Source organism: Vidua macroura, chromosome 20 (assembly GCF_024509145.1).
Source record: "Vidua macroura isolate BioBank_ID:100142 chromosome 20, ASM2450914v1, whole genome shotgun sequence".
Taxonomy (NCBI): Eukaryota; Metazoa; Chordata; class Aves; order Passeriformes; family Viduidae; genus Vidua; species Vidua macroura.
Window position 1 is genome coordinate 8,943,368 of NC_071590.1, and position 18,814 is coordinate 8,962,181.

The following is an 18,814-nucleotide window of genomic DNA, read 5'->3' on the forward strand; positions in this document are numbered from 1 at the left end:
TTTTTGTTTTGCTGTGCTGTTTAAAAGCTGAACTGCTGGAGAACATTTCATATTTGAGTCCACTCTAAGGGTATAGTAGAAGTTTATTTTGGGTTTGTTTAATATATTATGTAATAATAATATGTTTATTATTCTCTTTTCAGTATTAACTCTCAACCTGCTCTCAGTGTTAATCAAAAAGTGCATCAAACATTCAGGAGGCTGTTCTGGTTTTAGGGCTGATGTTTGGGGTTTGGTTGGTTTATTTAAATTCCGTCTCTGCAGCAGGCTCGTTGCTGTTTCATTTTCCCAGTTCAGAGGGAAATCCTTTTTCCAAAGGAGAAATCATTAAGAACAAAGCAAATTACTTGAATATTCTTCCTGCAGTCCCTTGTGTGCAGGTCCCATATAGGAACTTCTCCAGTTGTTCTCTTCTAGACTAAATCCATCTGTAGCTGTCTGCAAGAACACCCTTGAGCTGCCTTAGCAGAAACAAAGGTAATCCCTGTCCTGGTTTTCATCTCTCACAGTTTACTGCAACTAAATATCCTCAAGAGCTAAATAAGGTGGGTGTGAATAGCAACTAAATGCAAATTTAAACATATGCTAATCCAAGTGACCTATTTGTTTTTATTTTAGGAAGTAGGTAGGCCCTAAGTATAACAGGAACTGTAAATCATTGTCTTTCCTGAGAGCTCTGATGGGAAATGGAGGAGGAAATCCCTCAGAACTTAAAGACCCAAGAGAGGCTCCTTCTGGTACTTTCCCCTGGGTTCTTGGGCTCTTAGAAAGTGGCTGTTGATTGTCATTTGTCACCCTGTGTGTCCCTGCAGAGGCCCTGGCCTGCATCAGGAGCAGTTCCATGGATCACAGAGAATGCATTCCTGCATGTCAGGTACTCACTTTTTCCCCTGTCTGTAACTAAGATGAGAATGACTTGTTTGATTGATGATGTGGAAATCTAAACCGGTTGACCAAAATCTCTTTTTTATTCTTGGTTTTTTAATTAAACATGTTTGTTAATATTACTGGGTTTAGATGGAAAAATCAACAGAAAGAGAGAAAGAAGAGAAATTGTTCCCTGATCCCTGTTTTTGACCTATCTCCACACTTACTGCAGTTACTACAATGTTGTAGACAAAGACCAAAGAATCAGGGTTGATTTAAAGCACTAACCCTTTGTTGTGCTCCATAAAATAATCTTTACAGGCCAGATGTAATGATATTTCTTAGCTTGAATCTTCCATCTCATTAGACTTTTATTCTGAATACTGGATTCTGCCCTTGGAGCAGTACCTTTAGGGTATTCAAGTAAGTGTTTCACTTTCTAATTGTTTTTCCTGAATTTACAAGTTTCCTAAATGTCTTCAGGCAAAAAAAGCTCAAGTTAATGGTAACTAAATGTAACTTTCCTGTAACAGAATCATTTGAGTTAGATTTTCAGTCTTACCTGAATAGCAAAGTGGAAAAAAATCAAGGAATAAAGTGAAGTTACACAGAAATTAATGGTAGAAATAACATAAAAAATCATGAATAAATTGTAACATTTAAAGGGTTCTTGTTTTCTTCAACAAGAAAAGTATACATGGCAGTGAGCAGTTGTTATGTGCTTACATGAGTTAATACCAAAACAACAAGGAATCTTCTTCCTTTATTCAACATATAGATTCAAATGCATTTATTCTCTCTGATTTTTATGCAAACTACAAATTGCAAATAGAGTATAAAATAGATTCTCCCCTGTAAGAAAATCTGGTTCCTATTATGACAAAAATATAGTATTAAAGATTTCTTTTAAAAATACCAGCTTTATAAAATGCTAAGTAAAAAACTAACATCAGTGGTTGGTTTAAAGGCAAAAGATTAAGCCAAGGATCCATTAGAAGCATACAAGAACCTAAAGGGGAAATACCTTATTCTTGTGCTTATCTACAGGTCCAGTGAGAAATAGCTGCTGTTCCAGGTGCATTAAAAAGCTCATTTCTCTCATTTACTGGGCAAGCATTAAAGATCTTCAATGCCAAGAGTGACAAACAGCTCTAATTCTCACTGTAGTCCAGAGTATAAAATTTGCCAATAATTTTAATAAAATCAGTAGGTTGACCTTTTGGTTTGAGTCATGTTAGAAAGATAAATACAGTTTAGTACAGTCTGGAACCCTACTGAACTTTTAAAATAAAATGTTGAATTAAGAAGTAATGCAGCACATTTCAAGGATTTGACTGTTTCCTATGAGAATCACAAGAGAAGCAATGCTGGCTTTTTCTGCATTCTTTCTGAAAACTTCAGTTTTCTCTACTTAAAAAAGGTCAAGTTGCCATTTTCTGCACTGTTTTAAATACATGGTATGTGGAATTTGGAAACTCCTTCCTTGTGCCACCTACAGTTTAATCTGCAGTAAACTGAAAAACCTTAGTGTGAACAAACAAACTGGAACCCAAGTTGTTTGACAAGCTTTAGAAAATCTGGAGATGCATAGATGTGGCTCCATCCTTCCACTTGTTAACATGGTCTGAAATAACAGTTCTGCAGAGTGGACAGGTTTTTTCTCTATTAAACCATAAAGAGATGCATTCTTCACAAAATGTGTGCTGGAATGAAAAGAATGACAACTTAGAGCTTCTAAGCTCTTCCATTTATATTATTTGTACAGTCTAATTCAGAAAAATAATCATCAAACATACACTCATCTAATTTTATGTTGTCTTGTGTAACAGTAGTTTAAAATATTCTTTAATTATAAAAAAATGGGATTTTTATGTGTATTACCTGACAGATCAGCAGAATAGGCTTCTGAAATTCAGCTTGGCAAATGGAACAAATATCATCAGATTCAGAGCACTGTCTCTTGCTGGCTGGCACCCCATAGTGCTGGAAAACAAAGGATTTGCAGCAAATATTAATTTTGAGGGGGATGAAAAAGCCACACCCAAATACCAGGACAGAAAGGAATTTGGAATAAGGGAAACTTAAATCCTAATTTTTCAAGTATAGCTAATTTTGAAGTAGAAGCAGGACAAAAAGGATTGTTTCACATCCTTTTATCTGAAGGGATGTGCAGATTTTTTTTTTGTGGGTGATTTTGTTGTTGTTCAGGTGACACCACTATCATTCAGTCAGGGAACTCAGACTGAAATGGGAGAATGAGTATACAGGGGTTAATTTAAAAATGCATTTGTTTATTGCTAAAACAATACAAAGGAATGGGAATGAGGAATTTCTAGAAGGATTTTCATTTGAATTGGGGTTATGGTTTTGTCATAAGAGAATTCAGTACTCACTGGGCGTGTAAAAAATATCCTTAAGACCTGCCTGAAGGTCCTCCATTGTCCAAAAAAGCTCAAAAGCTGAAATGGAAAAGAAAACTTGAGTTATGCTTGGTATTTTTTCACTGTGAACTAAAAAGCTCCTGAGCTTTTGATTCCAGCACTGGAAGTCTCACTGCTGATTGCATGTTGGAAGTCACATAAGCACAGCAATAGTTCAGACTGACCCTATTTTAAATGTTTGAGATGTAACCAAATGAAACATATAGACTGAAGTTTTTCCTGGTAGGGGTCTGTTTTTTAAGAGTGTTGAGGTTCTGAAATGAAGCACTGGAGTGGAAATGTATCAGCATTACTTTCATACTTGCAATGGTCTTTAGTTCTGGAATTAAGGTACCAGAGCATGAGGAAGTGTTGGTCATTTTGAAAGCCAAACTGGTTACATTTGGGAGAGATGAGCTCTTCGGAGAAGCAGAAAGCCAGCAGGAAGATGGTTAACTTGTTTAGCATCACACAGGATACTCCAACAGAGAAAATTTCGTTTCCTGGAAGGTGGTTACTCTTTTAGCTGTAATTTTATCTTTATTTTTGCAAGTTCTGTGTCTGATGCGAGCAGACCCATGGTAGCTGTGTCCTTTGCTTTGCAATCCCAATCCATTGCTAGATCAAGATGATTTTCAGTCCTGAGCCAGTTCTCCTGGAAGGCTGCATCAGTAAAACTGAAGCAACTTGGCACTGAGTTCAGAGGGGAACTTTGAGAAATGTGTTGTGTGTGTAACCCTCCACTGATTATTCCTGCAGAAAACCACTTGAGAATGCTACAGAAAACTTGAGAAGAGTATAAAGCTTGCATACCTTGAGGATGAGGTAGAGAAGGCCCAGGAGAATGCCAAGGGTCCATCCCAGTGCAGTGTCCAGCTCCCCATAGGCCATGAGGTAACGGAACCAAACTGGTATGGGGACAAACATACGGTAATACTGGCAGAGTTCTTCTAACAGCATGTACCAGTAGCCCTAAGCAAGACATGCAAAGGAATAGCTCAAGATTTAAAACTCCCAAGGATTTGCAAAATACACAGAAAAAGATGCATTGCTATACTTTGGAGTAGCTTCTTCTTGTAATGAAACAATTAAATGTGAAGCACAGGAAAAAAAAAAAGATCAGAGGATGAGTCTCACCACAACTGTCCAAGTAATAGTAGCTGAATTGATTGATGGACTGCAGAAAATCAAATTATAGGCTGAATTGGGATGGCTTGGCAGATGCCTACCTACTTAACAAGGCTGTCAGACTTAATTTCATAAGCTCCAAAAAAAGTAAAGTTACATGAAAAAGCAGAATAACACAAATTTGGTCACAGAGATCATCTTGTCATGAGCCAGAGTTGTGTCCTGCACTCAGGGTTTAAAAGTGAGAATAAGGCTCATTACATGTACACCGTGTGTGTACACGTATAATCATAAATACTTAGCTTAGCTTTTAAGGAAATAAATTAAGTTTTTCTTAAAACTGTATTTGTAACTCTATAATGTACACTGGATGATGCCACAATTTGCCACTATTGACCAGATTCCTTCTTTAATTTAGCCATAGCTGGTGTAATGGAATTTTCAGTAACTTTTTTGCATGTTACATCACTAGCTGTAGAAAAAAAATAGAGATCTTGATTATAAATCAGTATGTAGAGAAGCCAGTTGTACCTCAGAAGAACTTGTTCTGGTACGTTATAAGAGATAAAAACGTCCCAAAACACCCTGTTCAAATGCTACCACATCAAACTGTACTTGCTAATTTATTTTTTCTGAACCAGCACTAGTAATTGCAATTTTAAGATAAAATGTAATTGGTTTTGCCTGCCTCACCTCGGGAAGCAGATAAAAATAAATACACCACCAGTGAGTGTAAGCTTCTGAGAAAATTATTAAACCTTACTGATCTGAGAAATTAAGCTATGCATCAAATTCCTTGATCTGACAAAAATATTCCTTAAGTTTATTAACAACAAAGAAAATTCAGGATTATTTTTGAAGAGACAGAAAAAAACAGCTGTATGCATGTGCAGATCTTAAAATCTTGACAGTTCTTGTGGAGCATGTTGAGCAAAATTTGCTGTGCTCCAGCTGCTGCAGGCCAACTGCCCATGTACACATTCCTACAGAGCAGAAAATAAAAGGTTTGCTTCAACCCCCAACTTGGAGACAGAAATAAACCCATTTATTCAATGATATAATACAAGCAATTGTTTCTGATCAGACTAAAAACCTTTTTTAGCACCAAGCAGAGAAGAACATGAAATCCACAGGGTTTTCTTGCCCACGGTGTAGTGGTGGATTATATACAGACATTTAATTAAAGATTTTTCTCTAGGTAGAATTTAATAATTAGTTACTTTTACCATAAGAGAATCTTCACAAGGAATCAAAACTACAGCTTGTTTCCTTACCTTGGATTTAAAGGATATGATAAAAGAAGGCACCAGGAGAATAAAGCACTTCAAGCCCATGAAGAGGAATTTCAGAATAAAATCTGTGACTCCCACAATCCAAAGCACCTCCCAAAAGTTCATAAAATCCACAGTGGGGCTTAAGAAGATTAAGCTACAAAAAGAAGTATCAGAAGTTACTGGAGCACCCTATTTAAACTGTAACCTGAGATTATCACAGCAGGTTTAATTAAAAAAGGAAACCTGGTTAACACCAAGGGAGAACATTTGCTAAGAAAATGAACTGCTCATTGAAAATGGATCGCTGGGGATCTCTGACAACTTTTCCATCCTGGAACCTTCTTTGCTGTATCTTCATCACAGCCCCATCCTCCAGAGCTCAGTCTGCTGTCTCTGTTTGGCATTTAGCCTTTGATTTCCAGCCAAGGCTGCAGCTACAGAATGGTCAAGGGGGAAAAATCAGTTGGAGTCATGAACTCCACAGAGCCCCAGGATGCCACATTTGGTATTCCCAAGGGTCAGAGCTGGGAATCCAAGCCAGGAATGTTCTCTGTGGTACAGTAGTGCCATTAAATGGAGTAAGGGGTCTAGCAAATTCCAACATAATGTTTTTAAGGACAGCACCTGTTAAATTTGGCAGAAGGGGAGGAATGGAGATTAAAGTGAAAGACAAACCAATGCCACAATTAAAGAAAAACAGCAGATAAAGTGTCCCCAGTTAATGTCTGGGTAATTTATGGTGGGGTAGAGCTGTTTCTCTACTTACCTGTGATACAGGGACTGAGAGTGGAAGGTGTAATACAAGAGGAGAGATGATCCACTTAGGTAGAGTAGTAACCAAGAGCATTGCAACTTGGAGCACCGTTCCTGCAAGGGGATTGTAAAGACACATTGCAGTCCAGAACAGTGCTGGAATACATCCCAAACACCAGGTCTGTTGGTCTGTTACACCCAAGCAGTTACTACCAGAGGACTTTATCTTAGGGGGTTTAGACCCCATAAAATAGGAGACCTCAATGGAAAGGTAAAGCAGTAATTTTAGTATTTTCAACCTACCAATTTCTAGGTGTACCAAGGTTTTTTCTAAAGACAGCCAAAACCCACCCCACTCTGAACAAACAACATTCCCTTTGGGAATGAAGACAGAGCTGAAAATTTAAACTGTCAACTGCTATTTCATCCCACAAATATAGTTAAGAAGTTAATCCATAACTTACAAAAAATTATTTCAATGGCCAAAATCAGAGGGGGAAAAAACCACCCCCTTGAATTTTACAAACCTTGTTATCTATCTGAGAAGTTCCCCTGTACAGAAGCATTAAGACTTCCATCTTGATACCTAATATTATTAAGTAAATAAAACACCATCTCCATTCACATTTCTTTCAAAAATGGATTAACTTGTTTAAGTCTTGCTTAACTTAATGAATTTTGTTGCAGAGGGTGATACTTACTCTGAGAAAAACCTGATTTACTATGCTTTTGTTTGCGTACGCATAAGTTGTTAGCAGCCCAATTCCAAGAGAAATGCCTATTAGGAAAATAGGATCAGTTATAAACGTGAAAAGGAAAAAAAAAAATCACTGAACTGGGTTAAAAAGCAGCCACTTCTAATATGTCTTTGTAATTAGAATTAATAGCTCAGACTCTCAAGCCAGGATAATTAAGCACATTGTACATATGCCAGCAAAGGAAACAGAAGCCACTGAAATGTAGTTTAGTAAATCTCTCTTTCTGATGAATAAAGCAAATAAAAATAAAGCTAAAAATAAATTGAATTACATTTCAGGCATGGTTATTAGTGTATTTCTTGGCGGGGGGGGGAGGGGAGGAGGGTCTATTCCCTTCAAGCTGGTTTTGTTCCACTCTACCAGTTATGTGCTGCATGAGGAGTTTGACGCTGAGGATCAGGAGGTAGGGCAGGCTCTTGTGCAGCCACTGCAGGAGGTACCGCAGCTCCGACAGGGAGCTCCCGCCCTGCTCCTCCGGCTCCGCAGCCGCATCCTCGGGCCCTCCTGCCTCGCCATGGGCGTGCCCGTGGGAGCGGCTCTGGGAGCCCGGCCTGGAGGCCCGCGAGGTCGCGTTTTCCCTGGATTCCCCCGCGCTGGAGCTCAGCTGGATGCGCACGTCCCCGGTGCCGTCTCCCGCCAGCCTGGGCGAGGAGGAGGAGGAGGAAGAGTCATCGCCGCTGCCCTGGATGCTGTGGAGATGGGCGCAGTCGGGGTGCATGGTGGGGTTTGCTCCTGGGCTTTTTTCTAATTTGTGTCTCCTAGAGCGGGACAGTTAAAGAAAGAGTTCAGGAAAACAGAAATCCAATAGGTTGTACTGAGTGACGGCAAGATTCTCTGAGATCCCGCCCGAGTTTGTTGTGTGGGTCACACCCCCTCTCCACAGCACAGCCTCCTGTGTCCCAAATTCAAATTATTTCCTTCCCTCCATGTGCAGGTTTTCCTGGCTTCCTTAGGGACAGCTAAAAGTGCGAATCAGAACAGCAAAAGCTGCCGGACAGGAGACCAGCACTGGCTTGTACAGGAGAGAGCGTGGAAGTGCTGCATAATTTCACAAAAATAGCAACAGCAGCGGGCCAGAAAAGGAGCAAACACTGATGGGAAGGAAGCTGGGAGTACATTTCCATGCATCCATTAATTGCTGAGCACTGGTTCAGACACGTCCAGTCAAAAGCCAGTGCATGCTCAAAACTGAGGGCCATTATGAGATTAATGAGATTATCCTGTCTGGGGAAGGGAGCAGAACCAGGTTAGGCCATTTTTTTCTAAGAAGCATTTAAAAGAGTGAAAAATGAAATGCAGCCAAATGAGGTCTGATTTATCTTTCCTTTGGCATCTTTTGGTTGTCTTCTGGGCAGTTTTTCACTTCTCTGTGAGTCTTTACTCGGATCAAATAGGGTTAAATCAACTTCTCTGGACTGGTGTGACATTAGAGTAATGATTTTGGAGAATGCCTCGAAGCTGAATTTGACACAATACTTGTCACTATGGAGTAATATTGAAACACTGAGAATTTTGATATAATCCTCTTCCTACCGTTCAAACTCTTACAGATTCCTCTTTGAAAATGTTTTTTTCACAGCTAGGTTCACTGGGGGTGCAGAAACAAAACAAAATTGGTTTTGCACAGCAAGTTCTGGATGCATTTGCACATACCTCAAATTCTCTAGCCTTTAAAAAGAATGTAACATTAAAGAGTAGAACCACTTTAACACATGAATATGAGAACTTAGAATATTTACAAGTGCTGCTCCTACTACTACTATTTTTTTTTTGGTTGGCCAAAGATGACATCATACTTCAAAACAACCTAAATTCTCCTTCTGTATTTTTTTGCACACGAATAAAACCGATGGAGATGGTGTGAACAATGTTACAGTGTTACCGAGCAATGCTTTTACAGGAAGGAATAAAAAAAAAGACACCTAATTTGCCCTGCAGTCGGTGTTTTGGGGCCGGGTTCTGCAAGAACTGACAGCTCGGTGCTCAAAAAGCCGGAGCAGCGTCCCTGCCACTGCGCCGAGCAAACTTTCAAATCACCGACTCTTCAGAGAAGACTCCCAGATTTTGTTCTCCCCCCCCAAAAAAAATTAACTAAATTAAGGCTCTTGAGAAAGGCCCATTCGCGCATTCCCCGTCTCTCCCGGGGCCGCTGCTCCCCCCGCGCTCTGGGAGCTGCTCCCGCACCTCGCCGGGACCCCCGGCAGGGTTTGAACCGCCGGGAGCTCCTCAGGAGGGCTCGCCCCGGGAACCCCTCGGGTGGGTTCGAACCGCCGGGACCCCCGCGCAGGGAATAAAAGAGCGACCCCGCAGCCGCGTCCCCGTGTCCCCCTCCCTGCCCTGCGCTGTGAGGGGACGCGGGGGCGGCCCCTTTCCCGCCCCTCCCCGGTACCTCATGGGGCGCCCGGCGCCTCCTCGCCCGCCGCCATCGCCGGGGCCGAGGGGGTGGGAGAGGGCGCGGCGGGGGGAGGAAGAGGAGGAGCCATGAGGGGAGGAGGAGGAGGAAGGAGAGGCGTGAGGAGGAGGAGGAAGGCTCCGGGCTGGGTGTTGCTCTGGCAACGCCGCGGCCTTCGCCCCGTCGTGGCCCGTGAGGAGGGTGCGCCTCCCCTCAGCCTCAACCGCGCCAAAACGAGGGGGAGGTCCCTGTTGCTTTTTATTTAAAGCCGCAATTAAAATTAACCTGGGAGGGCAATAATTAGGAAGGAAATGAAGGGATGGATATAAAAGTATATGTGTACTGCGGTATCATTACTTGTTGGTGGCGATTAAGGGAGTCCTGCTGTCTGGAAATTGGCTTTGCCTCCCAGGAAACCTGAGGAAAGCGCTGCCCTAGTTAATGCTGCTGTAGCTCTTGGGAGAGGCTTGGAATGAAATAGATACAGGTTTTCTTTTGAAATATGCTCTTGAATAAATTAGTTAGCGTCCAGAAATGGCATCTGTTTTCCCTGGCTCAGATATTTTTCTAGAAAAAGTGTTTAGGTATGCAGCTCACATGGAAAATGGGATTAATATCTAGGCAGCTTTGAAAATCGGTGCTGTGTTGTTTTGAGTTAGAACAGAAATGCTGGTTTAATTCCAAAGTTTGACTACAGCAATGCTGTGGGGTCAGTAGCCCCTGGAGAGGGAAAGGATGGGCCCTTAGATGTAGATGTTATGAAGTGGAAAACGAAATGTTTGGAAGAGTTACGTGGCCTGGTGTTCAGTGACAGCATCTAACAACAAATCTTCTCTTTTATTTTTCAAGGAAGCAGCTGAAAACACTGGCTGCATCTCTGTGTCTCTTGGAGGTAGGTTTTGAGGAGGCAATTTGATCTACTTTTATGATGTTTTTTGGAAACCGTGCCTAGAATTTCCCAACTGGAAAGTTCAGGTCACAAATCATCTGCGTTTCTCTCGGGCTGTGGCCGATGGATTGGAAGAAACCTGGGCTGGTTATTTCAGATATACTTAAGTATTAAACATAGCCACGGGCCTGTTCCTGTACGCCCTCTGAACTCAGAAGACCTTTCTCATTTGTGTAATTTTTCTGTCTAATTATCCCAATACTGCTCAGTAGCAGCACCGATGCAGATTTCAGATGCCTGGCAGGAAGCACTCAAAGAATTTCATGGCCATGTCCCCATCCTTCCAAGGATAACACAAACCTGTTGTGTTTGGCTTCTGTTGTGCCATATTGTTCATTCTCCCACTCTTTGCTCAGTCAGTCACTCGCATCGTGTTTGGATTATGAAGGACAATGTGAAAGAAATCTTAATTTGCTTCTCAAATCAGGGAAAGCAATTATAAAGCTTTTATTTTTAAATAGTGTTTTATGATTGGAAATTATGCATGCCTTCTGTACATTGCTTGGAAGGGTATAAATTTAAAAGATTTGTTCAGCTGTTTCTTTTTTGTAATTATAAAATGCATTAAAGTACAAATGTAGCTTTAAATCCACATTGTTCTCAAACTGTTTCCCATTGCCATATGCACTGAAAATATGAAATTAATTCGTGGCAGTTTATTAATCAGTGGTGTTTGCTCATGCAGGTCACTTGCTGATTTATCTCCAATTCACAGCTCATTAGAAGGTGTGTAACTCTTCAGAGATGTTGTTATTTAACAGGTATGTTTTCCTAGTGCCATTAATGACCTCTGGATTTAGTAACTCCTGACACAAGAGAGATTTGGGAGATTATTCACAGAAAATTGGAAGTCTTTTCCCATGGGCATTGGACACATTAGGTCATGGAATACCTGGTGATAAATTTACCAATCTGTATTTGGATTCTACTCCCAGGATGCCAATAAATTTCATAGAGTGCCCAGACACATTTTCAGGTATTTATACACTCATAAGTCTCCCAGACTTTCTCATCCTCCCAGGAACAGGTGATACCTCTTTAATTGGTGCAATCAGCACTTTCCATCACTGCTTTTCCTGGGGTTGTTCAGTGCATGAAAACATTGGAACAAACTCTGATCCTTGTGGAACTCTGCCTGGCCGCTCAGTATTTACCTCTGCAGCAACAGCCACTCTCTCCTAGAAGTTGCTGAGAGCTTGTTTTATAGGCAGAAGAATATTAGAAGGATGTATTTTGTGTCCTGAAGGAGCTCTGCAGAAACCTGAGCAGGTTAAAGGATTACAATCTTCACCTTTTGTATCACCTTTTTTTCATCAGAAGGGACTGGTGCTTTAAAATGAGGTGTGCAGCATCATCTGTACTGGAATTTAAAGGAGCTGATCTCAAATACAGGGAAAGCATTTTTAGTTAATGATATGATAAAAAAAAAATGGGTTTTTTGGTAAGAATCTGTAGAATAGCAGAATGTCCTGAATATTCAAAGACTTTATTGGTTTGTCTTCATTTTACCCAAAATGCTGTTTGAGCATGGGAGACTTCTGCAAAATGAAGAGGGTTTAGTTTAAACTCTTTGAAGGATTTGAAAGTGCTTCCAAGAGGCTCAAATAACCTTTAAAATTCGAATGTTTCCTGAGCTTTGAGTGCTCCATCTTTTAAAAACTGTTTCCTGCAACTCTACAAGCCCTGACTTCAGTTTGTATTTCGAGCACAAGAAAACAGCTCCTGTATCTGAAACAGTGAAGAATGGAGCCCAGTTCTGAAAACACCCCTGAGGTGATGGCTGAGTCTCACTGCTGAACTCTGATCCTCTAAGCTTTGTCAAGGAGACTCGCGAGGAATTCGAAGCAGATATTTTTGTGTTGCAATGACATCACCCTGTTCCCTGAGGTTTCCAGAAATCTTGAGCCCTCTCTGTACCAGCAGCGTGTTCATTCCTGTGAAGTCATTCTAAACTGAGAGTAATTCCACTGCAGTGGTGTCATGTAATTGTTCCAAAGCTGCTAAATTAGATCCCGGAGTTTTGTTGGTTTTTGTTTTTTTTTTTTTTTTAGGCAAAGATAAAGCCTTGAATGAGAATGAGCCGGCAGAGCCACAAAGGGCAGCTGTAGTTTTTGCTCCCTGCACAGGAGGGTGCTCAGCCTCTGTCTGTATCTGCAGAAAGGAGTGACTCCCGTGGTCATCAGGACCAAGTGGAGAAGTTGTTTCCTGAACCGGGCTTTTCTTGTAGAGACACTGGAGGATCTGTTAAATCCAGTGACTCAAAAAACATTCAGCTGTTCAAGAATTTCCGGAGGTGTGTGTTAACTGCTGCTGTTAGCCCATTACGGAGGTATTTAGGTCAGAAGATGTAATGATCATGACGTTGGTATTCTCTAATGGGTGTCCTTAAACGTGCCAGAATTTTCAATAGGATCTTTGAAATTTCTCAAAATTAGGTTTTTTTTCTCATATAATTTGCTCATCTGAATGTGTGAATCCCTGTGTGAATCATTCAATTGAACAGTAAATTCTCATGTGTGTAAACATGAGTGGGTTTACCAGGAAGGAGTAGATGAGTTTGTTAATTTATATTCCATTTGTAGTACCTGCTAGTAGTTATATCCTTAATTATTCTGTATTTTCCTTATTAAATCAAAGAATACCCTGAGATGGAAGGGACCCACTGGGATCATCCAAGTCCCACTCCTGGCCCTGCACAGGACAGCCCTAGCAATCCCTCCATGTGTGTGATATACAACAACACATTTCATGTTCCAAACCCAAATTAATCTGCTAACATAACTCATAAAATGGAATTTGACTTTCTGTTTACCCTTTTAGGGATCAAAGAGGAGTCCTGGATGTTGTTGTCTGGTCAGGTTTTAGTTAAGTGAGTTTTCTGTCTGAAAGCAATTTGTCAAACCTGTGTGTTGTACAATATTCCAGCCCTCTGGGTGCACATCCAATGTAGTCACTGTGGAAAGACAGTTTTGTTTTTAAAAAGCAGATGTCTGGAAAAGGAAATAACTCCTTTCAGACCTTTTGGAATAAATACAAACCCAGAAATGTAGTAGGCAAAATCGTGTTTGCTGTGGTGAAGGGGATTCGTCCCCTTAACATCAGCACATAAATATTTGCTTCATTTCAGTCAATATTTACCTCACGGGTCAATAAAACTTGTTTTGCACTTCACAGAGTTAATATTTACTTGCTGTTTTTAGCTTGGTGACAATATTTAAAATTCTCTTAAGGATATGGGGGGGCTTTTCTACTTCTTTTCTAACAAAAGATTTTGTTTTAACAGAAGTGTGTTAATTTATTAGGAAGTGTTATCCATGAATCAGACCATGTTTGTCGCGTAATAAGATTATCCAGATTATGCCTATAACACTTTACAAGTATGAAAAGGATTTTTTTTTTTGCTTGAAAGTGACTAAATGTCTTACCAAAATTGAAAATAGTTGCTTGTGTCTGTAAAATTAGGCTGTAAAACTTAAGACACAGACACTAATTTAGAAGGTAAGGTGAAATTAAAGTACTCCTTACTCTGAAAATCATTTTTGTTTTGGAAAGCAATCACTAACTTCACCATTTTTTCAGTTAAGTCAGAGCACAGTGGCCAGGCTTGTATGGTTTAGGAGGAAATGCAGAGATGAATTTTAGATCCTTAGAGTTGACAAGACCACCTTTGCAAACGCACAAGTTCATTTCCACGGCAGAACTTTCCCCCTGTGCATTTCATATTAATGTCACAGCTGGCTGTGTGCTGTTTCCAGTGGTTGAGGTGTATTAGGAGTTGATCCATGGCTTTCAACCTGCTCCAGCCTTTGTCTGCAGCCTGTGGGTGAGGACCAGGCCCAGCTCCTGTGGCTGCTCCAAGGAGATAACGGGGTGCTTGTTAAGCCACGTGTGTTATCTCACTGCCATGTGCCCTGCTCCTGCCTGCTGTGCTCAACCCCAGTCCTCAGCAGCTTGTTTGCATTTCTGTCACAAAAAGGAGCCCAAACATCTCCAGTGCTGTCCCTCAGAATGGTGATTTTGTGATTGATACAATTAGAGATGAGGGTGAGGTTATTTAATTGAAGTCATCAGTTGAACTAAAATCTCTGAACTAAATCACAGCACACCCATATCCTTCAAACTGACAAACAAAACATCTGTTTATGATAATGATTATCTTAACTGAAGAGCTCTAGCTCATGCCATGCTTTTCTTCATTAATGGAAAGAATTAATGAAAGAATACTTAGAAAAGTACTTAACTATTTCACTAAGAACTACTTCTGAAGTGAAACACTGCTGAAGGAATACTGGAATTCATCTTAGACTCCTATACAAACTTCCTCCTGGTGAACTTATCCAAGTTAACCATTTTTTTCAGCCTCCAATGCTGCAGTAAAAATGTGCTTCCTTAAATCTGGCTTGCTTGCAGACAGAGTCTGACACACTGGATTTAGTACAGCTGCAGAATTAACATTCAAAACTCCCATGCTGCACAGTTTCCCCACGTGTTACATAAAAATGCTGTGCAGTTCCTCTCTCCAAGGCTCCTCTCTCAGGGCTTTAGCTGCCTGTTTGCCTCCCCTTTGGTTACTGTTTTCATTTATACACAATTCAATTTTACACACTCACCCAAATTACTGTTCATTGTGAGATAAATATGGTAAATTGATAATTCTGCCCAAAATTGACTTAACATTCAAGGTGCAACAGCTTCAGAACATATTTTGAAGGTATATTGTGTTTCAGGTGATGGGAGGAAATGTGGGTTTCTCTGAACACCTGAGCTGTAGAGCTGTGATGGTTTGGATGTTGTTGATTTTCAACATCCACAGTTTGAGATCCATCTCTATCTTGTTTAATCTTTCAAGGTCGACAATGGCTTAGATTCCATTCCCAGATTTTCAGGATTTTTTATCCAGAGACTGAATTTCATTCAGGAAGATTTTTGGGAAAGTAACTGATTTGATTTAGGGAGTAGATGGATTTTAAAGTCCCATGGAAGGTAAATACCACCAGGAATATTTCCTCCTCCTCCTCCATAGCTTTTCATGGCAAAAGTAGTTCTGTTATTTTTGTATTCTAAAGAAATATTTCCTAACCTTAATTTTACAAGAGTCCTTTTTAGCAACCAACTAAATTTTTTTGGCTTTTACCAGTTTTTCAGCTCAGACTTGGAAATCACTCCTTCCTTCTTTATCCTAATGGTCCTTCCCCTCCAGGAAAATCTCATCTTTGATTCCTGTGGAGTCAGCAGTGAAGGACGGACTGGGAGCAGTGTGAAATTCTTGCTGGTGCTGCTGCATCTCCTGACAGGAGAGCAGAGTCACAGAGGAGGAAACAGCATCAACATTCTTCATAAAGCAGAGAAAATAGGTGCAGGCAAATCCTTTAAATTGAACTATAATGAAATTATTGTTTATGGCCCAGCTTCTCCCTTCCATCCAGAATCTGTCATTTAGGTGATTGGGCCAGCAGGTGCAAACATAATTGAATTCAGGGAAATAAATATGGAGGGAGGCTGGGGATTGTTTGCTAAAAAGAAGACATCTAGTTTACTAATTAGGAGGATTTATAGGATGCTGCACTTAAAAATAGATGATTATTGATGGTTCATCTTAATCATGAGAGTTACTTCATAGTTTCGGGTTTCTTCCAGCAATAACCAGGAACAGCCCCTCTGCTCACTGTTGTTTGCAGCTGGAAACTTTCTGAAAGGCTGCTCAGAAACAATGTTTTCAATTTAGAGAGAAGGTAGCAAAAAATGTGTGTTACATCTGTCTTTGAATGAGTTACACAGAGGAAAGAACCTGGAATTGTTTTTAATTATAAGACCGTAAAAAGTTATAGGACTGTAGGAAACTAAGATGGAAATTGCTTTTGATATTCTCATCTAAAGGTATTTTAATGGAAATCATAGGTAGATATTAAACTAAAATATTTGTCAGTGGACAGTGCTGAAGTGCAAGTTAAATATTTTTAAATTTCATTTATTTTAAATGCAGTAGTGCTGATAACACTGGCACTTGGGTCAATATCATTTCTCATTAAAGTTCTTTCAACACTCACAGCTTTATCAGTTACCAGCGAGCTCATCACGGCAGCCAGGTATGAATTACACATTTCCCATGCCTTTATCTCGTTCATTTCTCCATCCTGCACTTCAATAATTTGAGTCTGAAGTACATCAGGAAAACAGAGTTGTTTTCTTCTCTGTGGAGAACTCAAGCAGAACTATTCCTCACAAGGAGTAACAAACAGCCAGACTGAATTACCATGGAGGATGTTGCAGCTGAGCTTAAATATTATTTTGATAGACTTACATTTCCTTCTGAAAGGAAGGAGTATTAAGGAATATTTTGAAAATATAGAAAGGGAATAATAGAAAAAACCAAACCCAAAACCAGTAAGATAAATTTGGCTGACCAGCCTTTTTGCCATTTCATGACTAATATTCATTTTTGAGATATATCAGTTGCATCAAGCTGAGGCCAGCTTAGTTTTTATGTGCCTGATAAAATGGAGTGGATTCACAAAGATCTGGCCCATTCTCTTCTGTCACCTCATATTTCTGTTACTGTGTCTGTACATTCTATTTTAGCAGTTTGGAGAAAAACAAATGAAAGTTTCTAAGTAAATATTTTTACATTCAGTTACTCCATAGAGATTCTGTCTTGTGTATTCCTCCAAGTAATTCATCATGATAAAATGCAATTCTGAAGTAAAAGAGTTAATTAAAATTTAGATTGGAAATTGAAATACCAAATGAATCTAATCTGAGAATTATGATTTCAGGTTTTCTTATGCCCAGCAACAAATAAATGAATATCCAGGGAGTGGGACAGCCACACACTCAGGGTTGGGGCAAACACTCAGCAGGAGCTATGGAATAAGAGAATCCTTTAATACAGAAATCTGTACTTTGCTTTTGGCAGGGCTGTTCTGAGAAAGGGTTTATAATGCCTCAGGAGAATGGATTTTTCTGGATTTGGGAGGAACCAGTAGGTCTAGAGGTGTGTGGATCTATTTGCCATTCCTCATTTGCCTCAGGAAGTGCAGAACTTTGCTCCTACAACTTCCCTCTGGGTGCAGAGTGATGTGTCCCATGGACAATCCAGTTTAGTGTAAAAATTAGTTCAGTTTGCTTCTGATTTAATTGCAAAATCATTCAGACTTTGTGTGCTTTCTCTGTGAGTAATCTAAATTTAGATATCACTGTTGGTGCTACCTGGGTTTTTTTGTGTGCTTGTGTTTAATGCAGCTGAAAGTTATTATGTAAAATGGGTAAATTGGAGTCTTTAAAGGAGCTGCCAACTTGCATTTGCCTGAGTTTCTTCAGCAGTGGAAAGGAGAGGAAGAATTCCAGACACGTCATCCTGATTTCACAAGTCTGCAGAGATCTCCAGAGTGGACTTACCCATCTGTGTGAGGTAGTAAATAGCTCTGTGCTTTTGTTGCTCACAAGTGGCTGCACATGTGGGCTCCAGCCACGTAACCCATGTCATCCACGGCTCCTCCTCTGTCTAGGCACGCTGGCCATCCCCTGGCTGGGCACAGCAGAGTCCTCAAGGTTGGCAGAAATGAGCACTTGCACTCAGAATCACCCTGCAGTGCACTGCAGGTGCAGGACTTCCTCTCTGACCTTCCCCCAAAACACAAAAATTGGCATCTGAGCATTCCTGCTTCACTGTTCAGGGACAATACTTAGCTCATGATTAAAGTGTTCCTCCCAAAACCTGACATTTTTCTGTGTTCACTCACCCTGAAGTGACAAAAGATAGGAAGGAGAGGAGAATGGAAAGGGAGGCTTTACTTGCTGTGACCTTGGCTTCCAAAACAATGCTGGAGAAAGCCACCCTTGTCTCTGGGCTTCCAAACCAAGGCACCAGCATGGCCAGCTGGGGACAATCCTTGTCATGGATGTTGTTCACAGCTCCCTGCTCTGACAGTGTTTGAGCCTCAGTTTTGTCCATGGCACCGTGGGAGAGATTTCCCCTGCTCCAGAGTCCCTGTGGCATCTCCTCAGCACACACAAATTCACCTTTCAGCTGGGTCCTACAAATCAAAGCCTCCTCGTGGAGCAAGCCCACATTCCCTTCATTGTTGTTTCACACTGTGTACCCATGAAGGGTCCTTCTGGACTCAGTTCTAAAGGGATAATTGTACTACTTAAATATTAAACATCCAAGTTCTTTTTTTATTGTTAAACCAATATTAAAGTAGGACGAAGCTGATTTACAGATTATGGCAGCGCATTCCAGAGTCGCTGGCGTTGCAGCTGATGTCCTGTTCCAG

General features: G+C 40.6%; 1 protein-coding gene across 1 annotated transcript; it reads right to left on the minus strand.

The window, feature by feature from the left end:
- Positions 1 to 949: 949 nt before the first annotated feature.
- On the minus strand, positions 950 to 9,691 carry RNFT1 (ring finger protein, transmembrane 1). The gene is made up of 9 exons (XM_053995258.1): positions 9,590 to 9,691; positions 7,561 to 7,958; positions 7,144 to 7,220; positions 6,456 to 6,556; positions 5,690 to 5,843; positions 4,101 to 4,259; positions 3,261 to 3,326; positions 2,749 to 2,850; positions 950 to 2,570 (listed from the first exon to the last, which is right to left on the minus strand). The coding sequence occupies exons 1-9, from the start codon at positions 9,592 to 9,594 to the stop codon at positions 2,436 to 2,438; spliced, it is 1,197 nt and encodes a 398-aa protein (XP_053851233.1). The 5' UTR covers positions 9,595 to 9,691; the 3' UTR covers positions 950 to 2,435.
- Between the last annotated feature and the right edge of the window lie 9,123 nt (positions 9,692 to 18,814).